The 17,343-nt window shown below is 39.9% G+C and overlaps 2 protein-coding genes across 2 annotated transcripts; one reads left to right on the plus strand and one right to left on the minus strand.

Annotated features, from left to right (window-relative positions):
- Positions 1–1,550: 1,550 nt before the first annotated feature.
- Positions 1,551–5,862, plus strand: rpl5b (ribosomal protein L5b). The gene is made up of 8 exons (XM_087784519.1): positions 1,551–1,657; positions 2,104–2,173; positions 2,243–2,358; positions 2,552–2,686; positions 2,772–2,974; positions 5,133–5,310; positions 5,464–5,552; positions 5,707–5,862. The coding sequence occupies exons 1-8, from the start codon at positions 1,655–1,657 to the stop codon at positions 5,804–5,806; spliced, it is 894 nt and encodes a 297-aa protein (XP_087640645.1). The 5' UTR covers positions 1,551–1,654; the 3' UTR covers positions 5,807–5,862.
- Positions 5,863–6,334: 472 nt separating this feature from the next.
- On the minus strand, positions 6,335–16,922 carry dipk1ab (divergent protein kinase domain 1Ab). Its single transcript, XM_087784516.1, has 5 exons — positions 16,190–16,922; positions 9,859–9,993; positions 9,690–9,797; positions 9,460–9,636; positions 6,335–7,348 (listed from the first exon to the last, which is right to left on the minus strand). Exons 1-5 carry the CDS (start codon positions 16,241–16,243, stop codon positions 6,530–6,532), a joined length of 1,293 nt encoding a protein of 430 aa, XP_087640642.1. The 5' UTR covers positions 16,244–16,922; the 3' UTR covers positions 6,335–6,529.
- Between the last annotated feature and the right edge of the window lie 421 nt (positions 16,923–17,343).

A 17,343-nucleotide genomic window follows, 5' to 3' on the forward strand; every position in this document is an offset into this window, starting at 1 on the left:
TTAGACACTCCTCTCTTCATTGTGGGTTGGACTTCTCGCTTGTCCTCTCAGCCTGATTATGTCACAACTTTGTCAACCCACTCTGTCATAAGTTATTTTGACAATGGACACAGAGGGAAATGAGTCCTCTCTTGTGGTCACGCTCCAGAAAGCAAAATAGGCTTCATCGCTTAGTTAGTTCCTATGTTTTTAACTACTGTTGCAGCTTGTTTACCACTTTTTTTAATGAAAATTACTCTTTAAAGTATAAACTTAAGTTTTGATCTTTTAAAAATTAATTGAAAACGTTTAAAAATATATGTGTATGTATCTAATAACATCCTAAACACATGTTGTTTAACAATGGAGTGAAACTGCTGCTTTCACAAAGCTGTAGCACAACACGTACCTTCATACCTCCACCATGACGGATAGATCATATCAACAATACCAAAATTGACACAATACTATAATTCTTAGGTATTTGTTAAAGGTCAGTAGTTTCCTTGGTCAACAATCTACAAATATAAATTACTTACTTACTTACTTAGTTTACTTGAGTTTTTGTTGGCATATTTGTATTGATGTTAATCGGGTTTGTCTTTATTAAAACAACTAAACTGTGTTTAAAATGATTGCACAAATGTATGTCTTCATGATGTTTGTTAATAAGCAAAACAACAAATAAAGTAAAAAAGACTAAATGCTAAATAGAAACAAAATGTGTTCAACAATGGCGAAAGGAGAATTCCCTGCAAATAATAATAAAGGGAAGGCATGGATGAATGTCAGAAATAATAATAATAATAATAATAATAATAATAATAATAATAATAGTACTAATCATAGTTCTTCATCCGATCGTTAAAGTGGATGAACATTGTAAAATTAGTTTTTTCTTTAAGGCAATGGTTATAATTATTTTTTAATCAAGCTATTATGCAACTACCTCCATTTTCTGTTTGACAATATTCTCAAAATATGTATTTATCATTATACAAAAGCGTAATTAAACATTTTTTCTGGAATTTGTCTGTGTAATTTAACAACAACAATACCCATGCAATAATTCTGTACACGCCTGTAGTTATCTGTGAAATGTTTTCATGTTAAGATCATAAGATGAAGTGGATTAAAGTTGAAAAAATAAACATTCTGGCAATGGTTGTGTTTTTTGTTGTTTTTTTTACTTAAAGGTATTATGCAAGATCTTATATTTTATGTTCGGCATTAATATTCTGAAAATATGCATCCATCATTATAAAAAAACAATTAAACAATAAATCTGGAATTATTGAGTGTATTTAAATTTCAATATCAAGAATTCTATATAACCATTCAGTTTTCTGCAACACTATATTTTGGCATGAGAGCTTATTTTGGTTCTTGGTGATCTGAGTTTGAACATCCGTGGGTTTTTGCACCAATTGTAAGAAATGAAATGACATCTGATCTAAAGTACCATTTACTCACAAACAAAAATCCATAATTGTGTCCATGTCTGCTCCAGGTCGATAGGGGGCAGAGTGGTGCTTTGTCTCATCATGGCCGCTCATCCTGTGCCACGGTATTTTACTGAGCATGCGCGGTAGCTTCTTCCTTTTTCCAGTGCAGCGGAGTCAGGCCCCAGTCTTTGGCTCCGAGCTCCTTCATAAGGAGACGTAAAGACTGCAAAATGGTTTGTAATCCTCACAAATACATGTCTTCCTACATGACTAACGTGTACATCTTGTGATCTGTGGTGTCAAGAGTTTATAAACATGCCGATGGTGTCACGATGAACATAGATTGTGTTGCTAATGCCCGACCGGGACTTGCTCTAACGTGGCCTCGCCATGTTCGACCCGTTACCCGCGGGTTTTTGTCACATTTCCTCGTAAACACGTCATTAAATAAACTTCCGCTTCCTTATTCCCTCATTTTCATTTAATATCCACCTGAAAGTTACCCGTTCCAGCCTGTCAACCACCGCTTAGCATACGCTAGCTCGCTCGCTCGCATGCATTTCCAATGGTGGAGGCTAGCTAATGCTAGCCTGTGTGACAGCACATTGCTGTCACTTGTACACAACCACAACGTTCTCAGCTCCCGGTGCAACCGTTAAATAACACGGTTCTCTTTTAGGGTTTTGTTAAAGTGGTGAAGAATAAGGCCTACTTCAAGAGGTACCAGGTCAAGTTCAGGAGGAGGAGAGGTGAGCTGCAAAAAAAATGTCTTGATGTGGTGAAGTCATTGATTTAACCAAGATCTACTTTGAATGTAGAGGGAAAGACTGACTTCTTTGCCCGCAAGCGCCTGGTTGTCCAAGACAAGAACAAGTACAACACCCCCAAGTACCGCATGATTGTCCGCTTCTCCAACAGGGACATCGTCTGCCAGGTAAGAACTTTTTGGCCCTAGCATTAGCATCTTTTTTGGGGCATGTTTGACCCTAACTTGGCCGTCGTGGTGTAACGCATAGTATAACTAGTGCTAGTTTCTGGCCCTTGTCCAGCTCAGATAATGTTACTGATGTGGAGAATTGACTAATTGTTTATCAACAAAGTTTAATCTGGTATTTCACTTTCTACAGATTGCCTATGCCAAGATTGAGGGTGACATGATCGTGTGCGCTGCCTACTCGCACGAACTGCCCAAGTATGGAATCACTGTGGGTTTGACAAACTACGCAGCAGCCTACTGCACTGGCCTACTGCTGGCCCGCAGAGTAAGTACCTCCATACAGTTTGTCGTAAACGTGCTTTCAAGTTTTGTCTCATCTCGTCTAAGAAAACTTTGATCGTCCATTTTAGCTCCTGAACAAGTTCGGTCTGGATAAGGTGTACGAAGGCCAGCTGGAGGTGGACGGTGATGAGTTCAATGTGGAGAGCATTGATGGACAGCCCGGTGCCTTCACTTGCTATTTGGATGCTGGACTTGCCAGAACTACCACAGGCAACAAGGTGTTCGGAGCCCTGAAGGGAGCCGTCGACGGTGGCCTGAGCATCCCTCACAGGTAACGCTCAAGTCAAACACTATCTTGTCATGTCAATGAAATCATACACTTGCCACAGACTTGAACCCTGCTTTAGCAGGCGTGAGGTTTGTACCACATGGTAAATGGAAAACGTATTGGTAAAGTTATTGAAAGCACAGACTTCGATGCACCTCTGAAACGATTGACTCGGATTGTATTGCCAATGGTCAGTTGTGTCAGGAAAGCGGTAAGAAAAGTATATAAATTGAGAAAATGGTACAATTTTCAGATGTTAAATTGCTTTAAACTAGTTTAACTGATGCACTGCATAAACTCATTTGAGTGAGGTGTCTTGCTTCACGTGAACTCAAGTAACTCGGAAAATCCAATAGGAATCTCTTCACCCATGGTGTCCAGACTGTACCAGGAATCAGTAGTACAGAGCAATGCCCAGTTATGTTGATCCAAATGCAGGACTGCCTACTGAGATTACATTAAGATTGAGTCATCTTCAAAATGCCAAGGGGCAGAGACTTAAAGGATCAGACTTGAGGGATCAATAAAGTTTTACCTTACCTTACCTTAAACTGACATCTGGCTGATCAATGACATCTTTAACACTGACTCAAAGGACAGATCTTGGGACAAAGAAAGTGGTCCATTGGTTTCTTTCCTTATGATAAGATGTCTGGTCCAATCAAATGCACAAACATTGCTAAAATTGTTGTGCTTGACAGAATCAGACTTCATAGCTTGTAATCAATAAGGTGACTGAATTAAGTGTTGTGTCTCAAATCGCATACTACCCTTAGTATGCTAGAAGTTAGTATGCATCAGTTTGGTGTACGTACTAACTAGTACGCAAATTCTCCACAGATAGTATGTCTCAAATCAAACACTGTTGCTACATACTAACCGGAGATGACAGCTTCTTCTTCTACTTCTATTTAACGATGTTTCAACCAGCTGTTTGAACGCTATCGCAGACACCTGCTGGCAGCACGTATTGCAACTTTGGAAAAAGAAATAAAGAAAAAATATGAGAATCTAAATAATCGCGAGATATTTAAGCTGGTATCAGCAGCGAAGACGTGTTTATCCTTCTACTGCTGCGGAAAATGCACCTGTAAGTATATGAATATATATGCATTTATATATGACGTAACTTCCGTTTAAAACGTCACTAAGATGGCGGCTGTTTAGTGGTTAGTGTCCATCGAACCATGCTCAGTTTTGTGGGCGTGTTAGTACGCCAATTTAGTGTGCATGGCTCACTAAATTTCGCATACTAAGAATTGAGACGCACTAACCCACTTGCTAGTATGCGATTTGAGACACAGCACAGGCTTCATCCTGACCTTAACCACCGGTACAGAAAACTATTTTTTTTTTACTCACGAGGCGATACTTTTGGTTTTAGTCCGAGGTCAGACTTTTAGGATGTGACGCGTTCAGCTTAAAACTTTTTACTTTATCGCAACAAATGTGAAAATATATAATGCTGTTTTCTCAGGTTTTTAACTAAATTTGAAGCATATTCTCAAATATATTTAAATTTAGTGACTTTTAAAAGGCACTTTCAAATTCAAAAGCATACACTCGGTTTAAATGTTGAGCCTTTAATTGGCCAGAGTCCAACATTTGTTTGGTTAATTGTTAATGTAGATTTTCATTGTTTTTTCACATGGAGTTAAACTTGGTCAACTACAGTGTTTGCTAATGACTGGGCTAATTACAAAAAATGTTTTTTAATTTATTATTGTCCATATATTTCCACTGGTTCTGGTCTATGGTTTTAAATTCTGTGAATGTTCTTGTTCTTGAGCCAGTTTGGATTTGTCTGTCAGTCTAGTGCAGCGAGGTTTGCTTGTACAAACTCTGCGTTCATGGTGGTTCTTTAGTCAACTATGGCCACGTGTCATCTAAAGTCTGAACACTTGGAAGTTACTATAGTAGAGCTGTTTTTTTGTTTTTTTGCAGACCATAAGCTGGGAAAAGTATTATTAATAAGGTTTTGACTTTCAGTTGCTCAGCCATTTTTTTTGCCTCCAAAAGCTTTTCAACTTAATCATAACATTGTAAATCAAAACAGTTGAGTTGTGTCGTTTACATGACACTTGTGTCGACTTTTGACAGGTGTGCACTTGAGGTCAAATGTTAACATTTTGGTGACCATTTCTTTAATCCTGTTTCCCAGCACCAAGCGCTTCCCTGGATATGATGTGGAGAGCAAGGAGTTCAACGCCGAGGTTCACCGCAAACACATCCTCGGCATCAACGTGTCCGAGTACATGAGCATGCTGATGGAGGAGGACGAGGACGCCTACAAGAAGCAGTTCTCTCGCTTCATCAAGAACGGAGTCCAACCTGATTCTGTAAGAGCCTTTTTATGGTTTAACCTTTTGACCACTTTTGTCAAAATTGTGCTGAGTCATGATCTTGCCAATATTGGGTGACACCTGTAATGAGTGATTACGGGACAATCTAATACGGGATCAATCATCTAAATTGATTTCTCTTTGTCATAGATCGAGGAAATGTACAAGAAGGCTCATGCAACCATCCGTGAGAACCCAGTTCACGAAAAGAAGGCCGCCAAAGAGGTCACGAAGAAGAGGTAAATGAGAATCTTTTCATTGATCAGTTATCAGCTTCTGTGGTGTCTGGATACCAAAGCTGGCACCAAGTCTGCGGCTCTCGCTGTTATCAGACGACAGATGAAGGCAGCGATTGTTATGTTCTGGTGCTGACTGGGTTTGTCTGTGACTCAGGTGGAACCGTGCCAAGCTCTCTCTGGTACAGAGGAAGGACCGTGTGGCCCAGAAGAAGGCGAGCTTCCTCAGGGCTCAGGAGAAAGAAGATGCAGATTAAGGACGCCGACTGCATCCTTCTTATGCAGATTTGTTCTAATAAATGTATCAAAAAGACTTGAACCGTTTTCTCATCTTTAAAGAGTATTTTTAGAACGTGTTCTCAGAGACCGGCCTAGAATTCTCTGCGTCTACTTTATGTTTAAGAAATATAGTTGCTTCGAAGATGAACTGCATAAGGTTTCAGTTGCTTCAAAGTACAGTAAATATAGTTGGTTCTTTGATTTGGGGCGAAAATGTATTTAAACTTTAATTGAAAACTTCAAATCTACTGAAGGCTTTGAGAAGTTTGAAACACAGAATGTTTTGTACCTGCTGTCAGGATTAATCAATCGTTCTGAGCATGAGTTCAGTCAAAACGACCTGAGAAACTACCATTTATGTGAGGAAGACTGAAGCGATAACTTTTCCAGTTGTCAGTAAAACTCAAGTGTTGATCATCCATGTTCACATTTCTGTGCAGTTCTTGTTACCTTGGGTTGTAGATCCTCAGTTTCACCGCTAGATGTCAGTATTGGCACAAATCAAAACTAGTTTGGAGGTTTATTTCAATAATGAACAATTTACGTATACAAGTATAAATCTTCCCACTGAAGCGTATCAAAGTAAAATATCAGTTTCATAAATGTCTTCAATTTGAGTCTTTTATACAATCCTGATAGAAAAACTGGAATCATTTCAAAAGGTCTTGACCTCTGACCCTGTAACATACACTCTGCTAATATTATTTTGAGTCTTTCGTGTGCGAGATTTTCTTCCACAGCAAAGTCTTGAGATTGTTGAGGATTAGCGAGTGTTCGATCTCCGTCTGCTCCGTGGAGCCTCTGAGGGCGACGCAGGCGTACAGCTGCTTCTCCAGCTCGTCCCTCACGTCGGACGGCGCTCCCCGGAGGATGTAGTCTTTCAGGGTCTCGCAGGCCTTGGCCAGGTTGGGTCTGCTGATCTCGGGGGTGCAGCGGTGCTTGGTGAGGTCGCAGGAGGTGAGGCAGTCGGCGCCGTACAGACAGTCCTCGTCCACGTCGCACCTCTGCTGCCGGATGTCCTCCTGGAAGATGGTCTCCGGCACGATGTGGCGAGCGTCCATCACCTTCAGGTCATGCTTCTCGGTGTAGCCGAAGGTGGCGGCGTTGACGTCGCACATGACGAAGCTGCCGAACGTGCCGTGGAAGACGTCCTCCACCAGCTCCAGCAGTCCGATGGAGATCTTGGCCTTGTGCGGCCAGGCGGGGGTGAACCACTGGTCCATGCTGCGGCGCAGGCCCGCCGGGATCCACACCTCCAGGACCCAGGGCAGGCTGATGCCGTACAGGGGCGAGTAGGGGATCTTCTCCATCACGTACAGGTCTCCGCAGAAGCCCAGCAGCTTGGGCGTGTGCTCTCGGTCCTGGAGGACCAGGGTCAGGAGGAACTCGTTGAGCTGCAGCAGAGCCCAGGCCGAGCGAGCCTCCGGGAGGGAGATGTGTCCGTCTCTGTTGAAGTCAGCGATGGCCAGAACCTGGTTGGACAGAACCACCAGGTTGCTCTGGTCGTCCCCGACCTTCGTCTGCACGGAAGAAATTTATACAAAATATCAGAACATTTGTTGAGGTAGATTTTCTTCTCACTTGAAACTCTGATGCTGAAAATAACTGGTGTTTGATTAAATGAGTAAATATTTTTTCTAACTTTGCATTTTAGTAACTATTGTGCGAGACGTTTGCAGTTTGAAAGTGTTTAACAGTGAATAAAGTTACACACTTGCTTAACTAACATCTTCTAATGCAAACTATTCTGAAGTTGTACACATCGACACCAAGTTGTGTGTTTTTGACACGTGATACACACATTATTGAGGCAACACCAGATGGTAATAGACTCGCGAGTAACTGTAAATGTTATGTTCTGATCTAGGAAATACTACGGTACATAAAAAAAACTATGTGACCTTGAGATGCTCTCATTCTTCTTTTTGAACTTTTCCCAGTTTAATCGAAAACCTAATGACACAAATAATCTAAAAAAGTAATTATGAGCCTCACAAGCCCTGAAAGAATTTTCCTATTGCGTTTTATAAAGGCTACGAGGTTAAGTTCTTGGAATTGAAGACGATTTTTACTGATACAAAACCATGAAAGATGACACGGAAGCAGCCGGAGGCTAAAAGAAGGACAAAACTTCAACTTTGAAAGAGGCTTTAACTGGCTTCATATTGTAGCTTCAGGGCTCGGATGAGACGCAGAAAATGAGAATATTTACGCCGTTCACTCATAATTAGGAAGTATTTATCGCACAACCTTTTTGGCCTTTGCAGACAAATAAGGCCAGAAATACATGAACATTTAGGATTAGTCCAGAAATGTAGCAGTTTGTGAAGCTCTGAAGGACATGAGATAGATTTAGACGTTAAAATGATTGGCTTCCTAGAAAATACTTGACATATGACCAGGTGGACGTCGTTTCTCTCAGATCTTTGCTAGCAGGACCTCCTCGTCGTCTTCACTGGAAATCATCCAGTTCACAGTGGCTCATAACTATTGTCTTTTCAATGAGTTAAAATAAACATACAATGAGGGGTAACACAGAATAGTTGTTTTCAGAAATGGCAAAGTTTTATGTCATATTTTAAATCTCTGATCACTTTTTTAGAATAATATTGTTTCTCAATCATCATATAACTTTGTCTAATCTCTCTCCACCAACCTTATCGTTTCGTTTTTTACTTTTAATTTAATTATTAATATAATTAATTTACTTAGGTATGTATATATATATTTATGTATAAGCATTATTTTTATTATTCATTTATTTTTTATTTTGATTGTTTTCTTCTCTATGTTTTTTCAATTGAATTTTTCCAAGAAAATCTCTGGAAGTTTGACCTACTTTTCTCTTATCAATAACTTGCTTGTTTCCTTGTATATGATTCATTTCTGACTCTGTTATTTTCCGTATATATATATTTGCATCATGTCAAGTCTTTCAATAAAAGAACGATTGTATATCTGTATATAAGAGTCATAGCAGAATTAATACGTTTTAACTTTCAATTTATTTAAAATCTATATTCAAAATCTTTAACCTCCTATATTTAATTATCTGATACCTTTCAATTGGCTGAAAATCTAAATTTAAATTAGTTTTAAACAATCAATAGATATAGAAAAAAGAAGAATGAACTAATAAATAATTTAAAAAAAGGATAAGCAAACATGGATTTAAAAAGTATAGAGTACAACAATGATGGGAAAGGATTACAAGGAAGATGCAGATGATTCAATGCTCTTAATTTGAAAGCTGTTTATTTCCTCCTACTGAGGGGAAGTTACCGTAAAGTTTAGCGAGAACTCAAGATTTAAATTTGGCTCTAGAGTGAAGAATCCCGAGGGTTAGCGTGATAGCAGATGTCAGCGCTGTATTTGTATTTCTATGTTAAGTTACAACGACGCGATCATATGTTTCTTAAGTAATGACTCTGTAATGAAAGATAGACCCGCCTCATGTTGCTTCTGATTGGTTAATATGTCGTGGGGCCTTCTGTGATTGGCTAGTAGTCTATGCCATAGACTTACTTTTGATGAAATTGATTCCCTTTTTTAACCAAAGATGAAAATCCTGACGTCGGTGCATTCTCTTCCAGGATCATGCATTCAATGTATTAAAGTGATCGTGAAGTACCTTCAGATGGTTGAGGATCATCTCCCGGAACTTCTCCACTGACGTCCCCTTGGTGGGCTTGTTGAAGGTTGGGGCCTCCTTCCTGGGCTCCACCTCGGCCCCGAGATCGTAACGAGGCTGCTCCTCCATTTGGCATTTGATGACCCCCTCCAGGTCCCCCCAGCTCCCCGAATACACCTGACGAGCACATGGTTTGAAAACAGAAGACACACGGGTGACCTAGATCTCACCTGGTTGTTGGGATCGGCGGTAAAACATTTCCCGAAATACAAGGTGTCTCTGTCGCAGAGGCTGCTGCAGGCGGAGCCGTCAATCATGCCTCGCCTGTAATTGTCGCACTGGAAGAAAAAAGGTCGGTTGGATATTCATCGTGTCAGGAGTGTTTGCAGAAGAACTCACTATTGATTTCTTGCAGTCGTGGCCGCGGCAGAGCTCGGTGTAGGAGGAATATTCCACGTACACGATCCAGCTGCCCACGAACACGGCCAGCCAGGAGAAGAACAAGTACTTCATGTGCAGGTACGACAGTCTGGCCTGCAGGGTTCCATCAAAGCAAAGACATGTTTTGAATACTTATGCAATGCTTGTGAGTATAGCATGAAGCTCATCCCCATTATGCACTGCAACAGTTAAAGTCAGAATATTGAGTGGTTGAATTTAACATTTCAAATGTTGAAACTTGGATTTGTTTTTTATTGAAATGTTGTATTTTTCTCAAATTCAATTATAATTTTTAATTATTGAATTCCATAATTTATATATCGAAAGGTACATTTGTTTTTATTTAATAATTAAATTCAGTAATTAATACATTAAACATTTTTATTTGTTTTTATTGAATAATTAAATTCAATATATCAAAAGTTTGTATTTGTTTTTATTGAATAATGGAATTCAGTCATTTTTATACTGAATGGTTGTACTTGTTTTAATTGAAAATTGTAATGAATAAATGTATTTGTGACATCAAATCAGTCACATCAAAATATAGGATGGTTAAATTCTTCGTTTATATATTGTTTTTTTTATTATTATTGAATTGCATAATTTTTATATTGAAAGGTCAATTTGTTTTTATTTAAAGATTAAATTCAACAATTCATATATTGAATGATTGTACTTATTTTGATTGAATAATTCAATTAAAAAATGTATTTATTGAAAGGTTGTGCTTATTTTGATTGAATAATTACATTTAAAAATGTATTTATTGAAAGGTTTTACTTATTTTGATTTAATAATTTAGTTAAAATTGTATTCATTTAATGTTTGCACTTATTTTAAATAAGTTAATTTAATAACTAAAAATAATATTTTTTACACCTAAATTTCAATTCCAATAATTATTCTAAATTAAATACTTTTAAAATTCAATGTAAAAATATCTGTATACTACTATAATATTTTAGTTTTCTACCCTCGTGGATGAAGCCTGTGATCATGTATTACATGTTTTTAAATCCAGATTATTATCAGTAATAGGAAGTGTTTTCTTTCCTCCTGCTTCTCTGTTTCCCGACAGCTCTGGAACAAACTCCACCTCAATAACACTGATCTCTATCTCATCGACCCTCTCAGCAGCCACTCCTGCTCCTTCCTTCCATTCCACTTGAGAGACAAGGTTGATTTCCACTCTTGCAAATGGGAAGACACTTGTGCAGATTTCTCTAAATGGATCTTTCCGTCCATTTCCTACTTTGACGCCAAAGATAATCATTTAGGTGGACTCGGATGTCACAGCGTAATCTGGTTTCCTGATTATTTGGGTGTTCATTTCAGTACTTGAGCCCAAAATCATCTTCTACTCCCGGTATCTGGAGCATCTTTACTATTCATTTTTATTAGGCAAATATCTGAAGGGACTTTTCTACCTTCATCAGTCAAGCCTGACAGCTGCTGCCAACCACCCTGAAGTATGCATGACATACTCATAATCTAATAGCTCTGAGATGTTGGATCAGCTGCAGAAGCCATTCAAGTACGACCTGACAAGGCTGAGCAAATGCATTTCTGTCTTCTCGTATTAGGAGCTCGCTTTCTGTGATCCTCTTACAGGGACCTGCGGTCAAAACACAGTCACCATCGCTGTATTTACATGTTGCTGCGGATGCTTGTTGAAGCATCTGGACAGACTCAAGTTTGCTGCTGCGAGTCCTTTATTTCTGTGCTTCTATTTAGTCCTTCTCCCAACAATATCAAGACCAAGACCGAAAAAAAGTCTTGTACAACATTAGCTTAGGTCTGGGTTCAACTTCTCAGTTTAAATGTTACATTCCAGGAGCGTCAACGTATGAATTAACATTTGGAACTAGATTAAAAAGCAACTAATGTGTAGATGTAAGTGTCTCTTAAATAGATGTTGGACTCTATTGTATCATCAGTATGTGTCTGTTTGTACAAAACTCTTTTCATTGAAATATTTACATTAGATGTATGTTATGTTTTTATGAAGGTGAAATCTTGTTCATCATAACCACGCCCACCCTGTTGCGATTAGTCAAGCTTCAAGTTTGTCACCACATGTCATCTATCTCGGAAGTCTCCACCTCCTAGGGACTTGCTGTATAAACAAAGCAGGAGTGATTACAGCCGGCTGGAGGAAGAGTGAAGAGCATTATTACATCATAATGGACTTTACTCCCGTACCCTCTTGTTCGCCGAGATTTCAAACGGGGAGAACTTTATAAAGTAATAAGTACAAAACATCATCATGATGAGTAACTGACTGCATCTTGGAGAGGAAGACTTTAACATTAGAAACATGTGAGTGAGTCTGGAGAGTCACATTAGTAGATATTTTAGATGTGGGTCGATCCAATTTGCCATCAACATATTTTGCAGATTATCTAAAATAAAAGGTTGTATTCGAGACTGATATTTGTACTTGAGAGGAGATGAGACCAACGAGTAAGAAAAAGTGTTATCAAGAACTAAAAGTAAAGTTGTGTCTTCTGAAAGTAAACAGTACCATTAATATTAAAATAAAATGAGTCAATTGGACACACGTGCAGTAAACACAAGCTCAGCCACGACACAAACAGTTTTTCCATCACTGTTTGCGTAAACATCACATCTGAACAAACAAGTCATCGACACATATTACTAAAGCAACCACATTAAAAACATCTCTTGTTTTATTGTTTTACTTGCCCGCGATGCACCGTGGCTTCACCAGCACCGACCGCACCAGTAAGTGCTGTGGTCACCCCCTTTACTCCCCATTTTCCCCCCCATTCAGCAAAAACCCCTCCAGGAACCGGGCGGGTACGACACTCAGTCTTCCCTCCGATCGATTCTCGCGGATACTCTGGGTCGAACTGCGGCTCGTCGTTTATGAGCGTGGGATTATGTATTCACCCCTCGTGAGCGGAGAGAGTTGCACAAACACAGCTAATGAGGCCATATTGATCGTGGCTGCTGTGACAGCTATTCATTACACTCCCACAACTGTGCACGTATGCTGAGGTGGGCGGAAATCATCCGTCGGTTCCGCCGCCACGTCCACTTCCTGGAGCGCCCCGGCAGAGGAGGAACTCCAGTCATGGCAGGAGTAGAAGTGGAGCTTGAACGTAGGAGAGTATAAATCTGATCAAGTGCTGCACATTACTCCTCTGACACTTCTGCCGCCGCCCCAACTCTTCATCCATTATGTATGATCATAAACCTATCCCTCCGAGGTTTTCCCTCTTAATGGCCGCGGACGGTTGCCGTGCGGATGTGAAGAAAGGCCGATTAAAAAAAACACAAAAAAAAACGAAGCGCTGACGTCGTCGCAGAACGTTGGTGAGGACGGTGAGGACGAGTGTCAGTGGAGCTGCAGAGAGGAGGACGCTTCACTGTCAGCTCAGACACCACAGAGATATGACTCATCACACCCACAGCAGACCCCCCCCCCCCCCCATGACCCCCCCACACACACACACTCTCCAGCACTGACTCAACTCTGCACCACATGTGCATGTACAACTTTAATACAGACATATATAGCCCCCCCCCCCGGACACATGCACGGGTGATTCTGCCACTTCCTGTCTGTAGAACTACTTCCTCAAACACGACCAGGTGGATCAAAGAAAGGCAGAAGCAGAGTTTCTTCACCGTTATCTTGATACCATGAGTGAAACGGCACAAGTTACTTCTCTGGAGTTTATGGTTCATTTTGACTCCTTCGTTGACAGACTCTTTTCAACTGTGAGTTTTAGGAACTGCTTATGTTATACTGTATATGGAACGTTTGTTGTGTTGTTAATGAACCAAAAAATAGACATAATAGTATCGTAGTATAGTATATCGTTTTTCCCTTTCAATTACATTTATTATTTTATTTATTATTTTAAGACAAAAAACATTTTTGAACACAATAAATACGCGCTAATAAACTATTACACTAGAGTGTAATCTATATTTGCAATGTATAATATATAAATATATATATCGAGATTAACATTTTGTAAAATAGCGGCTCATACCTTTTTACTTTTTAATCACTTGAGTGTTTTCATATTTTATGCTCTTTTCATCCAACTGAGCCACGAAGGCTGAACAGTTTAGTCAATTGTTTGCTAGAAATCAAACAATGGCTGAGTGAAAACACTATGCATCTAAATGTGGACAAAACTGAAACTCTGGTTATTGCTCCTGGTGATAAGATTCCAGGGTTGAGTCAGTACTTGGGTGACTTAGGTCAGTCTGTCAAACTGAGCCTGAGAAACCTGGGTGTTGCTTATAATCCACGCGTTTGTTTCTTCTCGCCTGGACTATTGTAACAGTTTGTTTTCATGTCTTAACAAGAAGGATCTGTCTCGCCTGAAGTTGATTCAGAACTCTGCAGCGAGAATTCTGACCTGCTCTAGTAGAAGAACTCACATTTCCCCGATCCATAAAACTCTTCACCAGCTTCCAGTTTCTTTCAGGATCAACTTTAAAATTCTGGTTCTTACTTTCAGAGCTATTCATGGTCAGACTCCTCCTTACATCAGTGATCTGATCCAGCCTTACACCCCAGCTCGGGCTCTGAGGTCTGTGGATCAGAATCTACTGATGGTTCCTCGCACACGGTTCAGGACCAGAGGAGAGAAATCCTTCCAGACTGTTGCTCCTAAGCTTTGGAACGATCTTCCCCTCCCTCTGCGTTTGATGATCTACTGACTCCTTCAGGAAACGTCTTAAGACATTTTTTATTTGTGCAGGCTTTTCCTTGATTCTTTGAGACTCCTGTGTTTGTCTCAGTGTTATCTTGACCTTTTAAGCATATATTTAATTGAGTTTTACTTTGATTGTTTAAGCGCTTTGTGACCCTGGTCTGGAAAAGCGTTCTACAAATATAAATTACTTACTTACTTACAACAGAACTTATGTTTATATCCAGCTTCATATCCAGGAAGTTTGGTCTTGCCTAAAACTTACAAAATAAATGTCAATATCAACCAAGATTTGTAGAGTGTATTTTTATGTATGTGGCTACAGAACGTCAGATGGAAGACCTCATATCAATATTTCTCACTCTTTTCCTTATTTAAACATTAAACCAAAACCCCAACAAGTTCAATTCTATATCATCTTAAACCACGTTCATCGTCTCATGTTTCCTGCCTTGTTTACTTCATGGTCCTTTTGCAGCACAACATTCTAAACATATGTTAAACATAACAAAAGAACATTTAGTATGAAGTGTTGGTGGTTAGTTTCTGTCATTAATGTGCACTGAATGCAGCTTGTAATAGAAAATAATAGATGAAAAGACACTCAGTTTGTTCATCAAAGTGAATTAAGGCTGAATTTTATTTTTATATTGTTTGTGATATCTATGTTTGGTGGTGTTCCTGTCATTTGTCTCACTCAAAAGATGTGCCTTAAAAACATTAGTCAGAGTAGAATTGTTGCCATGCACTTGCAGCCGTTCTCTCGGTGTTTAAAAGTGTGTTTTCTCGGGGGTTCACTGAACGACACTTCTTAAGCTGTCACACCGGTGGCCTAGAAAATCGCGACGTTTGCTGGTTACTGTCCCCGGAGAGCGTTCGTCTCTTCCTGCTGCTCTCGACACATCTTCTCTCTCAGGCAGGAAGCTAGCAGCTGAATAAAACAACACGTTTAGTCGAGTGATCGCTGAGGGGAAAGTACCCTCGATAACAAGCCCTGAGACTGTTGTAGGAATAACACCCAGAGCTTGGTGAACTACACTTTGTTTGTCTTTTTTTTATATCTAAGTTGACTCCTGTGTTTTAGTTTTTTATTGGTAAGGTTTTAAATTCATGTATATTTTTAAACTAGCTGCAATCATTGGTAAATAACTCTGGCTGGTTCGTCCAGTTCCAACTGATTTTTCTTGGAACCCAATATCTCCATCAATTTGTTAAACGGCTGGTATTCAACGGTACAGGTGTCGCTTCTCAAGCAACCGTCGACATCTTGTTAGAAACTGAAGCCAAAAGAGACTCGCGAAGAGGATGAAACACAAGGTTACGATTAAAGTTTGATGCGCGGGCACTCGCACGGTGGATGGAGCTGGTTGCTACGGCAACGGGATTCAGGACCAGCGGCCGATTTCTATCGCGCATCAAGTGACTTTGCTCTGAGAAAATGTTGAACTGCACTCGCACTCCTCCGGCGACGTCCACGTGACCCACACACACACACACACACACACACACACACACACCTTCAGCGATCGATGGCGGATACAATCGTCGTTGTGAATAAAAAAAACGTCGTCGAACCCCACGGGGCTTACCTGGCCGTACGGGGTCTTCCTGAAGACCCCCCACGCGAACGGAGCTCTGGCCATGACACCGAGCCGCACATCTCACTGCGGGGATCACAGCATGGACGCGCGTCTTCATGCGAGCCTCCAGCAGCGACGCCTCCTGCTCAGACACCCCGAGATGTGGTGCGTGTTCCTGCAGCAGCAGCAGCAGCAGCAGCGTGGATGTGAGGATGTGAGGAGGTTCTCCACCAGAGAGGAGGGGGCAGCAGGTTGAGACTGCGGAGAGAGAAGTCACTCTGACTGTGGACATGCTCGCTCTTCTTTTTTTTTTTTTTAGGAGTCTGACCAATCATGATGCCGGACCTGTGTCACTGATGGTGTTTGGAGAGTGTCACCATTTTATCTGGAGCCCCCTCCTCAGCTTCAGCACCAGATGCTTCACCATTTCAGTGGCTACACTGTGTTCGCCGTCAATCTTTGTGGTTAGTTTTATGTGCACACACGACACAATGGTGTTTTTTCTGAAAAATGTGCAAAGGTGTGCGAAATGTGCAACAAAAAAAAAAGGAAAATAACATCGATATTATAATTAATTAAATAAAAAAATTACTTAAATACTTAAATAATGACACAAAAAGAACATTGATTTTTTTTCAGCATAAAATTTGAGAGAAAAAAAGGTTCTAAAGGTTTAAAGTGACAAATGTTATAGTTCAAACATGGAAACCAACTTTTCAGATCAAGTCATTTATAACATGAGCTTAACAAACATCATGCCCAACATAATCTTGTCCTTTAAAGTATATACTTTATTGAATATTGTTTTGATTGTTTAAGCGCTTTGTGACCCTGGTCTGGATAAGCGCTATACAAATAAAAATGACTTACTTACTTACAGTACTTACTAATTGTCCCTACTGCTTGTTCATAAAATATCTATAGTCTGTATGATTTTAAAGTACAATTGATATAATGTAAAATAAAAATGTAAAATATTTGAAAGCTTTTTTGGGGGGCCCCTGGGGGCGTCACTGTTAGTAAAGCCTCTCATGGATGACTGAACTGTCTTTTAGGGATAGCAAAATTTTTTGACAGCTTTTACACAAACTTTATATTTCTAAATGTAATTCTTTATTTTTTAGGTTCCACATGCAGAGGCAGAAACCTTGGAAGAACCCGAC

The sequence above is a fragment of the Callionymus lyra genome, chromosome 2 (genome assembly GCF_982586985.1).
Source record: "Callionymus lyra chromosome 2, fCalLyr1.hap1.1, whole genome shotgun sequence".
Lineage (NCBI taxonomy): Eukaryota > Metazoa > Chordata > Actinopteri > Syngnathiformes > Callionymidae > Callionymus > Callionymus lyra.